Raw genomic sequence first — 12,226 nt, forward strand, 5'->3', positions numbered from 1 at the left:
CTTCAATATTTCGTGCTTCTTATCTGTTAAGGCTTTTTTATATACTTAACACTACAAAACCAAGTGATGGCTTTTTGCATATAGTCCAGTGTTCTGTATGTTCATATTTTTCCATTTATAATACTGTCAGAGAATTAGGGACTTTAGTCTCCATATAGCCAATACAGTATACTTCTGATGACCTAAACACACCATTGAGACAGCAGTGCCTCTTTAAGTATATAAAATATGTGCTACATAGTGCCCAGTGGTAAACCAGTGTAACAGAAAGGACTAACGAAAAGAGCAATATTAGGTTTTGAAAGTGGACTTTAATGTTTAATATTATCCAGATTACATTTGTGTACTACAATGAACAAATTCAGTAGTCTAAGAAATATATCTAAGAGAAGTCTAGTATTTTTGAAAGACACAGAAAAGTATCTATCTGCTAATTACTCATAAGTGCTTTTGTTAAGGCCACAAAGAAAAGAAAATGCAAAGAGAGCTTGCCATCTAACATTTAGAAAAGCATATAAATTCAAACTGTACCTGTAGAATACATTGAAAAAGGAACATTTTCACAGCACTACAGAGACCTTCCACTGAAAATAAAAAGTAGTTCATTCTGAACATGAATTTCAAAATTAGTTAGCTATGTACCAGGCATTAAAGTGTCCTTTTCTCAGTTAATTGCATTAAAATTTTCTACATTATTCTTTATACTGTTAATGTAAGCAAGTACTTCTTATACAATCAGAAAGCAAAAAGGTTAATGAATAATTTGGGATGTAAAACTTTCCAGAATTCAGATAGCCTTTTCAGATTCATTTGAAGATGCTGAATTCTGCATCTCAAGCAGCATTATGAGTTCTTCTGTGGGATTTTGATTGTGACAGTCTTAACTTCTGTGTATTCATGAAGGCCATATTCTCCCCTAGATAAAAGAGAACCAAGAGCAATATTTATGTTAATGCTTTTTATATGAGTTATGTCCCGGATGGGATTTTTGGTGGTGCTGTGCAATTGGCCAGATGTATGACAAGTATACTGGACATATTCGGAAGACATCTGTGCAGCTAGACTGCTGCTGGAAGCCTTTCAAAAAGCTACAGCAGCTGTCTCCTGAGAGAAGTGGGGGAGAAAGCAATTTTGTTTCTGTGCAAAAGAATGGCGTTTAATAAGTTTAGTGCATTTCTCAACCGGGTTTCTGTGCAGGAAATCAGGCATGTTAGGTCTTCACAAGCACGCTCAACAAGTTATTTGCAAAGGCCTTCCTCTGATGTCAAGACTTTTCTCGAGTCAAAGAACAGACACTTCATCTCAAGTAAATGGGGGACATAATTAATCTACTATGAAATCTTACAGACAGTAAAAAACACTTAAATCTTACTGACATGTTATTAGCATGAATCCACCTTTATGTTTTACATGATGAGATGAAGCTTGCTTGTGTGCCTATATGTTTGACATCTGACACAGTCAAACTATTTAGACATAATTAATTGTTTTATAGAAGAAGAGTTTGCTACAGTATAATGTTATCCAGTTCTCACTGCCATCTTGCTAGATACATATGTACGCAAAACAGAAATCTGTGCTCAGGACTCTCATGCTGTGTGAAAATGTTTACTGATTCTCTTCATTTTTGAAGAGGCATTCTGTTAGTATGTGACATTCAGTAGTTTAATTCACAATGTTATTATTCCAAGAATTATAGAGGGAATTTTATTGTGGGATTCAAGGAAGTCAATGGCTTGACACACTGTCTTCCTGATTGTTTCAGTGCAGTTGTTTCACACATATTTCCACCTCTCCTAAAATTGATTGCCACATATTTACAAAACTTTTTTCCATGGCAGACATCTGTCTGGTACTAATTCCTTCCTTGCCCTTTAGCAGGAATATTTTTATTGGTCCACTAATTGTGATTTTAAACCAAGCATTAGGAAAACTTCCTTTGCACAAAAGCTTAACTCCTTCAAAATGCACTGTTATAGAGAATATCAATCTTTATGATAGCCTATTATTGTTTTCCTGTTACTTCCAGCAAACGAATCCCCAAAATATTTCTGCAAAAGGCTGTGATTCAGAATTGACGATCTCCCAGTTTTTGGCACCCACCAAATGCAAAACAGTCCTTGATAGTAATGGCCTAGATTTTTTTTTTTTTTTCATTTTGACATTTTTTAAAGCTCTTAGCATTGGCATAACTCTGTTTCCTTTGAAGTCTGTGGGAGCTTTGCCATAAGGAGCAGATTGAGTCCAGTGATGAGCAAGCATGAAAACCCTAGCCTTTATCTCTTAAAAAAAAAGAGAAAAAGAAGCTCTGAAGCACTTCACCTGCACATATATTTTTTAATTACTTCCATTATTCATTAGAAGCACTATGCATTTGGCTTAATAAAAGGGAAAACTTACATATTTTGATTTTTATTCATTGCTTTAAAAATAATTTGTTGTTCCCAGATATATGGCATTTTTAACAAAGGACTGCTTGCAGTTTATGTTCCAAAACCCCCCAGAAGACATAATTCTACATGATGTTATGAACATGTATGATATCAAATGTTTCCTGATGTAACATATTACATGATTCTCTTACTAATATGAAGATCAGGATGAATACAGGTAAGACAGGACATGATTCAAATTGAAACTGGACTAAACCTTAGAAATTTGAAAGAATTTGATTAGCTTATCATTTCTGTATACTCCTCCACTTCTAAGTTGAGAAAAGACCAAAGGTCCAAAGACTACAGAGTACTATTTTTATCATAACTTTTGACCAAGCTGGAACGTACTATAAAAACATTGTTGTCAGAGGACTTTTAAAACTGAAAACTTTTGTTTAAATCAAGGATTTTGAAATGTCTTGTGTTTTCAAAAACCTAGCACTTAAAGGGGATTCCACAAACTACACACATATATACCTTCATGCAAATGACTCTATCTATATATATGCAAAAACTGTAAACCGTAAACCATAAGCACAATGATCAGTTTTGCCTATCAATAAGCCACAAGCTACTAAAAATGGTCATTTTGGAAAAGTGTGTATATCTAAGTAGTTTTCTTATTTGTTTTATAGAGGAATTCTTTGCTTGACGTTGGCTCTGACAACATGAAGCCTTTAAACACTGTATAGACTAATTTGATAACATTTCAAACTGGGCATCCTAGTTATGAAAGTTTAAAGTTGGGTTTTGGAATTTCATTTTGCAATTCCTGTGAATCAACAGTTTTAAAAGTATTTACTTACATTTCTCGTCCATTTCCTGACATCTTAAATCCTCCAAAAGGACACTGAGCAGACATTGCACTATAGCAATTAACCCTGGAAGAACAGGAAAATTACTTTTGACAGTGAAACAACTTTTTTCACTTCTGAACAATCCATGTTTTTCTGTTGACTGTAAAAAACCTGTGGTGATATTCACAACCTATATCTGAGTAATATATTTGCAAAAATATGTGTAGTTCAAGGTTTAGAGACCAGAAACTACACTTATGATCAGGATTCTAACACTCATCAAGGGTCTTCAAGCAGAGTGACAGTCATATCTTTCTCTGATAGTTATGATAAAATTCCTTGCTAACTAGTGCATAAGCTCTCAAACCAAAGACTAGTCACAGTTAAGTCTTCTGCAGGTACACTTCCAATAGATAAATTCAGGATTGCTTCAGTATACCTTTAGGAAGTTTTGTTTGGTTCTACTCAATGTTAAACCATATTCTGTATTGTGGTTGAGAACAAAAATACAATAATGAGTAAGAAAAGAATTTCACAGGAGAATTTGTAGTATGAAGAGTTTTAGCAGAATGTGCATCCTGTTCCCTAGGTGAGAAGCTGGTTTTGTCTTGCAGCATTATCAACTCAGGTATTCTGTATTTTCATATTTTATAATTTCTCCTGCTACCAGTCTACTGGTTTCAACAAAAGAGGTTCTGCTCATGTTTAAGGACTCCTAGACAGACCAGCAATCATGTAAGAGTAAAACCCAAAGATTCCAATTTTATTTTAAACTTTCTTCCATTTAAAGAATACCAACTCCTAAATCAAAACTGTTAACTTATTTTTAGAAAGCGTATGACTTTAGGTCACTGGACCTGGGCAGGAATTTGTGCTGGTTGCAAGTCCTTTCAGATAAAATGTAAATTGGACACAGGTTTTGCGTTCAAGAAAAAGTGGTTGTTCTCTTTCTGATGCAGTGATATAATTGCAGGGAAATGCAGGTGTCTGTCAGTGATAGTCATTAGACTCAAGTCTGCTATTCCTCCCAGCTCTCACTCTTGCATCTCTCGGCCTTTGCCTTTCCAACTCCATACAGGTTGCCTCTTTCTTTTCCATTGCTGGAAAAAGTTGTCCTTATAGCATTTCCCCCCACTTGCATTTCTTTCCTTTTTTCAACCACATTTTATCAATCTTTTCCATCACACGTGAATGTTCTGCCCAGGTTAATGGCAATAGAACTTCAGATAATTCATTTCTTTACACAGTACAGAAAATGATGCCCACAAATTAAGTATGTATTGGGCTATCCTCAGATCCTGAATGGAAAGGTAAGTAGCACTCTCACCGTACTTCCTTTTGTCTCCTTTCCTTTTTAGCAAGTCAATTTCCTTTTTTAGACTAAGTTTACAGGATAATTGTGTGTAGACTTACAAGAAATATTTATTTAATAGCACATTAAGTATGGAAAGGTGAAGGGAAGAGAGACACAGGAGGCTGGCATTAATCTACCTCTCTAAAGATTACAAGGAATTGAAATATAAAAGTACACCACCCAAGAAGTGTTAAAATGTCCTACAGTTACTGTCATTGGTACCTGGAGCTCTGAAGGAAGAATTAAAAAAAGCCATTACTTACCATACTGTTCCAGCCTGAAGAGCAGCTGCGAACGTCAGTGCTTTATCAATGTCTTTGGTAAAAACTGCTGCTGCTAAGCCATAGGTAGTATTATTTGCCCTCTTGATAACTTCATCTATGGTTTTAAACTTCATGATTTGTTGAACAGGTCCAAATATCTGTTACAGACACATGTAAACATATGAAGTAGACTAGCATAACTTACTATTGTAAATAATTTATATTTTTAAAATTTATTTCTGTCAGATGGCCTTATTCCTGAATTCATTCAGTCAAGAGTGTACATCTCACAATAGAGTTCTAAAAAGGATTATAAATTCACACAAAGATAAGATTTTTGTAGTAGGAAGCAAATCAAGATAGCCTATTATAAAATTACTAAAACAATAAATAAATAAAAAACCCTAGTAAATTGTGAAAACAAATAAATAAAGATTAAAAGACACCCACCATAAAGGTAGTTAGCATGGAGTCACAGTGTGTTGCATATCTATACTGGTTACCAATGAACTGGTATTTTCTTGGTAAGCTCCAGTTTTAGAGTTAAGAAAGACATTCAGCTTTTCCTTCCTCTAAACTTTGTATTTAGACTTTTATCTCTGCAGGTAGCTGCACAACTGAGCATGTATGCCAAGTGAAACAACTAATTCTGCTTTCCATATGGGTGTTATGTGAGATAATAGTCCCCCAGGCTCAGCTTTCCCACTACCACTGCTCTATGTTCTCAGCCAGAGGTGCCCATGCCCACCACACAGTGCCAAGGCTGTGTACGGCAGGGGGTTATTACCACATCTAATTACTTCCACTCCCATAGATTGTGAGCTTTCCACTTGATTTTGCTGGAAAGTGCTAGTTTCTAACCAGATTTGCAGGGATTGATTTACACAGATCAGAAAACCACTGAATGTTCCCCCACTGTTCAAGCTGTGAGTTTCAGAACCTGGATATTCTTTAAATTGCCTTGGCTCTCTGGGGTTTCATTATTCAATACACTCAAAATAGCGTGAGAGAAGCAGTTCTTGTACTGCTGACCCAAAGGAAACTAACAGATCTGTGAAAAAACATACCTCTGTGCAGTTTCCAACCTGCCTCCCAGACCAGCAGAAACAATCCAAATCCTTTCTCATACAGCTCTCTCCTTTTTCACAGCTCTCTCCCTGTCACAACTAACTCTAGATGCTCTGGTGTTCATTTTTACTCACCCTGTTGACTCTTGCTGAATGTACTAGGTATGTTCAGCAGACTGCATCAGCACAGTATTGCTGGCTATATAAAGCAACACCTAGATTTGTAACAAATTTGAAGGAGCTTTCTAGTATGAAGAAGTATAATGGACACCAATTGCAGCACAACTTCAGCAGTTGTTAGTCAAGATGAATGTAAAAAAACATATGAAAAAACCCTGGTTTTCTCAATGACATAGCAGCTCTGCACTCTTAACTCTCCCATTCCTTGTAGATGATCACTGATGGCCTGGAACGGCCACCTTAGTTGGGTCAGTAAAAGCTCTTTCAACACTGTGTAAACACATCTGTAAACTGTTCTAAGTTAAATAACCCGGCAAAGGAAAAACTCTGCTTTGCTATAATTGCCACCAACAAAATGCCTGTGGAAGCACAATCTAACTATTTTCTCTTATTGCAAAATAGCTGCTTGATGCATATTTTGTCCAAACCCCAACTTAAGTGGCTCCTTAGGCAGTGCAAAGAGTTCACAAGCTGTGCCTTCAAGGTTTGCTTCTCTGTTACAGGTTACCGTGACTCTGATATGTGAGACATGGGCAGAATGGGGTGATGTAAGCAATCCAAACTTCAGCATTTCTTATCTACTGCCAGCTTAAGCTGGAGCCTTTGTTGGCAGGCCAGCCTCATACTCCTCTCCCTCAGCACCACAGAGTTGGTGAAACAGGCATCAGAAACCAAGAAAAGCATTTTAAACACCAGGGGGATGGAATGACAGATTTACTGAGAGTGGTTTTATGTAGCCACTTGACCTTCTAAATGGGTACTTTGTACAGAGATTTAAACAGATGATCTCCAGTGAGAGTAACGGCTACCAAGAATTTATTTACCTCTTCTTTGGCGATGCGCATATCATCTGTAACATCAGAAAAAACTGTGGGCTGGATGAAGTAACCTTTGTCTCCCCATGGAGCTCCTCCACATTGCAGTTTGGCTCCTTCTTTTTTCCCACTCTCAATTAGCTCCAGGATTTTTTGAAACTGCTCTTTATCAATCTAAAGATTTTAGATTAGATAAAATTTGGATTAGAAAAAGATATTGCAGGGATGAAAACAACACACACTAATAGGAATTGTTCTTCTAACTCATTAACTGAAACCTAACAATGTTCCAGCTTTGTTTAATTGCATGTGTTGAAGTGGAACAGCTGGAGAGCCCTGCAAATATTCTTGTCACTAACTTCTCAAAACCTTGCAGGCTTTTCTCAAATAGACAAGTAATCAGAAATTTTGACATAGGAGTATTAGTTGTAGAGGGACTGATATCCTGGTTTTCTTCAGTAAGAAAAGAAAAAAAAAATCTATACAATGAATGTGTTTTATACTTCTCACAGTACTCTTGCCAAAGGCAAATGGTTCATCGAAATAAAAATTGCTGAACTTGATTCTGCAAAAATAACAGAGGGTTTGATCTAGCCCACAAGACTCTTCTGTACTTCACTAGGTTTGGTAGATTGGCCATACTGTTTTCCTAAACTTTTAAAGGAAGTTAAAAAGCAACAATAAAATATACCTGAAATTCAATGCTGTTTTCAGTTCATTCTGATTTATTAGTGGAATAAGGACATTTACATTGTAGTTTGAGAAACATAGATGGCAGATTGTTTATGGTATGAAGCCAACCTCTGCCCCTCCACTTGCCCAAGCCTACTAACAAATTCAACATATATGCCAAGAATATTGCAGTTTGGGTCTATAGTGTAGCAAAATGCATGATCTTTGGCTGGAAAAGGAGTTTATGGTGTTGTACAGTAGGGGCTTATATTTCTCTAACCCCTTCTAGTTTTCAGTGACAAAGTGAATAAAAGGAAATAGTGCAAATGGGGACTAGAAACAGATCACACATTGTTTCCTCTCCTCCCCTCTCCACATTAACCAATCACCACTTCAAGCCTCAAGGGACATCATGCACAAGATAATATTTATGTCAAGAAAAACGCGATGGTAAAACTTTTTTGGTAGAGGCCTCTAACACCCTCTTTTTCTTTTTGTTTTTATTTGTTCCATTTTCATGATTCTTTTCTTCCCTCTTTCAGAGTCCAGCCTTTCAAGCATTAGCTCATGAAGATACTGAGATTACTTCTAGGGGGGACTCTTGCACAGAAGCTTCTTCTCTGTGATCATACTCATCAGTCAGCAGAGTAGGTGTGTATCATCTTATTCTCTTATTTGTGCAATGAAAAGGTCACATTTCAAGTTTAAGCAACAAGTTTTACCATGGTCATGGAACAGAACAACATTTTCAAGGGTTTTGGGGAATCCTGGATGGGTATTAGACTAAACAGCTATTCAGCTAAAGCTGTGATAAAACCCTATATTTATAAGGATATGAATTTATAAGGATATTTATAGGGAGGTGATTTTTAGTTCTCCATGCTCCCTTTGTCATTTAGCTTTCAAACAATTGCCTTACTGAATGCTGAAGACATAAAATTTCTGCTACCCTGGTGGCCAAATATCTCTTATGCATAAACATCTTGAAGAGAAGATGAGGTTTAGATGATACAGCTCACGTTGCTGTCAGTTGTTCCTTTGTTATTATTATCATCATTATTTTTCTTAATAATGTGTGAATTAGCATATATATGATCTTTTGAATTACAGTAGGGCCTTTGGCTCTTCTTTGGTGCCCACTGTGCAAAGCATTACTCAAACTTGCTGCCTCAGGCAGGTGTTGCTCCAGAGGGCCTGTGCACTGGAGGACAAAGACGGCTTTCTGGGAGGCTCCATGACAAGAGAGCACAGTGAATATGCCTGATACAGGCTATCATTTTTTGTTTCTAGAAAGAATTAGTCAAAGCACAACAAGGAATTTGAAGACAAAGAGAGATATTTAACATAATTACCACAAAAGAAATGCACCTAAACCGCATGGTTACAATTTTCCATTAAATGGGATCATACCAGCTCTAAAAGAAAAAACTTTGCTAACCTATAAAAAAGTTAAGATTTCTGCTAAAGCTTGCTAAGAAAAAAAAAGAGGTCAAGAAAGCCAAATGAAGAGACTGGAGGAGAAAAGAGTCTTCATGCTCTTTCAAATGTTTTCAGTAATGCTTTTTTTCACTTTTAACTTCCTTTTTTTTTTTTTTTTTTAGTAAAAGTTTACTTTCATCTCTCATTTAAATTATTAGCATGAATTTAAAACTCAGTAAAGCCATAATAACATGAGAGTAGATTCCTGTTAGTTTTATATTAGCTGTACACCAGATACCTGGAGTTTACTTGTTTCAATCTTCCTGTCCTCTGGCACTTAAATTTATTCAGATGAACATATTGGCTTGTTAGCAAGGACACATTGCAGAATAGCAAGATAGCATCCTTACTATTTTTAAATTCTACAAAACTTGTGTGGCTTAGAATACAGTTTTCCAGTTTACTTGCTGTCTTTGATTACATAAAATGACTATGATAACAAATGAAGAACATGTTACATTATCAAATATGTGGGAGTTGCTTTGTCTCCAACTTTTGCTTTGTCTCTAATACAGTTCCTTTATTCTGTGGCAATCAAATATGTGCATAATAGCTCTGCCAAGAAAATATATATCCCATAGTACAAGCTGATATGGGAATAAGACTCTAGATGAAATTTAACAATGCTCTAATGTGATCCACTGAATCCATAGCATTGTGATAGCTATGCTTTTTAATGCTGCAGTTTAGCATTCATTTTATGGGGAAGCTGTTGGCATAACCTTTTAACACAAGTAGGAAAAAGTACAAAATGATACATTTTAATTGTGTAATATTCTAAAACTGAAGGATAATAAAACACTAGCACATTGAAAAAGGGGAAAAGACACTATTAAATTTTATTTCCTCAAGCTACTCACTTACAGTGGCACTATTTGAATATAATGTTAGCAATATCTGATCGTACTTGCACTTTTACAGCTGTTTCATTGGATCTTTCTCAAAACATTTCAGTTCTATATAATTTTTCCCATTCCATAATAAAAGGAACTAGAGAAGAGAAAGAAATCTCACCCTTAGGCCTATGATAGTGACACAAACAACCACCATTCCAGTTTCTTCCTCCTGATTCTCTAGACTAACCCCTAGACAACTGTACTTAGCCTTGAAACTAATGCAACAATAGCTTTAGAAGTACATTAAACTGTGATGTGTTACAATTATACTGGAAACATGTAACATTACTTACTTGAGGGCCTTGCTGTACATCAGGCAACAGAGGATTCCCAAGAGTATAATTCTTTGCTCGTTCAGTGCTCCGGCGAACAAACTCATCATAAACAGGCTCTTCCACAAAAATCCTAGATCCTGCTATACAACACTGTCCCTGGTGGTAGAACAGACCAATATGTGCAAATTCCACGGCAGTGTCCACTGCAAAGAAATGTGGAGTTCATCAGATCATAAACTTGAATGGTCACATCATAAATTCTTTACAAACCTTTGTCACTCCATCTCAGTTCCTTTTTTAGCACTTTTTATTTTTATGGCCCTTTAAAACACAGATATTCATCTATTTATTTATGTCCAAAACTACTCTTATCAAGACTAGCATGGTACTCCTAGACAAACACACATTCAGGTGTTCTATATGAAATGTAGATTCAACATTATTTCCCCTATCAGCAGTACCAAGAGGAGTATTCAGCTAGAAGGTTAATAAACCTGTATAAGATCCATCTAGCTGCTTTTGGTTCTGCATTCATGCTGGATTAGGATGGTCCTTAATTACAGTAAGGGTGGACAGGTTGTCAGAGATTCATATCCATTCAGGAGCCACCAGTTTTTGGTGGCAATCTAACTTAAAACTGTGGTGTGACCAGAAAATTTTAAAAATTACTCCTTCATTAAACAGGTACAAATAATTTACTGACAATGAAAAGAAAAAGAACATGTGACTTGCAAAAGTAGTAGGTTTATGTAATAAAAATGGTACTAACAGTCTGCATCTGCAAATATAATGTTAGGACTTTTTCCTCCAAGTTCCAATGTAACTCTCTTCAGATTGCTCTTCCCTGCTGCTTCTTTAATCAGTTTGCCAACCTAAAAGGTAGGGAGAGGACAGCTTCATCTCAAAAACTTTATTATGATCTCAATAACACTTCTCCGAGTTCCTCAATAGTGAAAATATGTTTGCAGTTGTCTACTATTCCAGTAATTTTAGAAATGAAAAATAAATTAACAAAAATAAAAATTGAAGAGTCAGGGTGCAGGTGACTTCCAGTCTACAAACCAGGAATGCTTTCTAGGAAAGAGTCCCCCTGGACACACTCATGTTACTTGCCAAAGATGTCTGGTGCTTTTTTGGCTACCACCACTCTACTTGCTTGTATCTGTGATTTAAAGTAGGCACTGATTCTGCTCTGCCAGTTACTCCCATTAGGCTGAAATTCCCCTGTTTTATACATGGGAAAGCCCTTTGATGCACAAAGTGTATGAGAGAAAAAGTAGATATCTACACTGCCTGCACGGCCAACTCTTCCTTATTCCAGTTTCTCCCTTAGAATAAAGAAGAAGAGGAGATGGACACTGTGAGGCAGAACCCGTACCCTGCTTCTTTCCACTGATGGCATAACTAAAGGAACTACTTAATATGAATTGTCCTGGAGAAACTATGAAGGGAAAACATGCTTGTAACCCTTGTGGTTTTGGTCTGTAACTGCTCTTGTGTAGTAACGATCAGATAGCTTCCTCCCTCTGCCCACCTTCCTGCCTTCATTTCTTGCTGCTAAATTACACCAGAAGAAGAGGACTGCCTCCAAAGTCTATGAATACACCCTCTGGTCCACCTGTCTTTGGAGGGATGTGGCACTGAGAATTGTAGTTGTTACTATCCATTGGCGACATCTGTAGGGTATTTCTCAGATGTCACATTTTTGGGTTGTTTTCTTTTCCTGTTACTTTAGAGCTAAATGTTTCTAAGAGTAAACATTGTTCTTGCTCTTGGTGTCTACTGATCCTTTATATGAGGCAACGACATTTATATTTGGAGTGTACATCCAAGAAGTTAAGAGACCAGTTGGCAGCTCTTCCATGTAGCATGCATACAGACAGATAATATAATGTACTGTATCAAGGATATAGTTATATAATGCCTGCACTGAGAAATCTTCAATCACATCACCTGCTGTTCTTCAGACTGCAGGTTACAGAAAATTAAGTGA

The 12,226-nt window shown here is 36.5% G+C and overlaps 1 protein-coding gene across 3 annotated transcripts in view; it reads right to left on the reverse strand.

The window, feature by feature from the left end:
• Positions 1 to 291: 291 nt before the first annotated feature.
• Positions 292 to 12,226, reverse strand: part of ALDH1A1 (aldehyde dehydrogenase 1 family member A1) — a 53,251-nt gene continuing 41,316 nt past the window's right edge. For all 3 annotated transcript variants that reach the window (XM_052778541.1, XM_052778544.1, XM_052778543.1), the window contains 6 exons: positions 11,003 to 11,105; positions 10,252 to 10,436; positions 6,921 to 7,085; positions 4,850 to 5,007; positions 3,242 to 3,316; positions 292 to 916 (listed from right to left, as the gene is read on the reverse strand). In XM_052778541.1, the coding sequence (XP_052634501.1) occupies positions 844 to 916; positions 3,242 to 3,316; positions 4,850 to 5,007; positions 6,921 to 7,085; positions 10,252 to 10,436; positions 11,003 to 11,105 (759 nt within the window). In that variant the 3' untranslated portion in view covers positions 292 to 843. The remainder of the gene's footprint in view (positions 917 to 3,241; positions 3,317 to 4,849; positions 5,008 to 6,920; positions 7,086 to 10,251; positions 10,437 to 11,002; positions 11,106 to 12,226) is intronic.

Source organism: Harpia harpyja, chromosome Z (genome assembly GCF_026419915.1).
Source record: "Harpia harpyja isolate bHarHar1 chromosome Z, bHarHar1 primary haplotype, whole genome shotgun sequence".
Lineage (NCBI taxonomy): Eukaryota > Metazoa > Chordata > Aves > Accipitriformes > Accipitridae > Harpia > Harpia harpyja.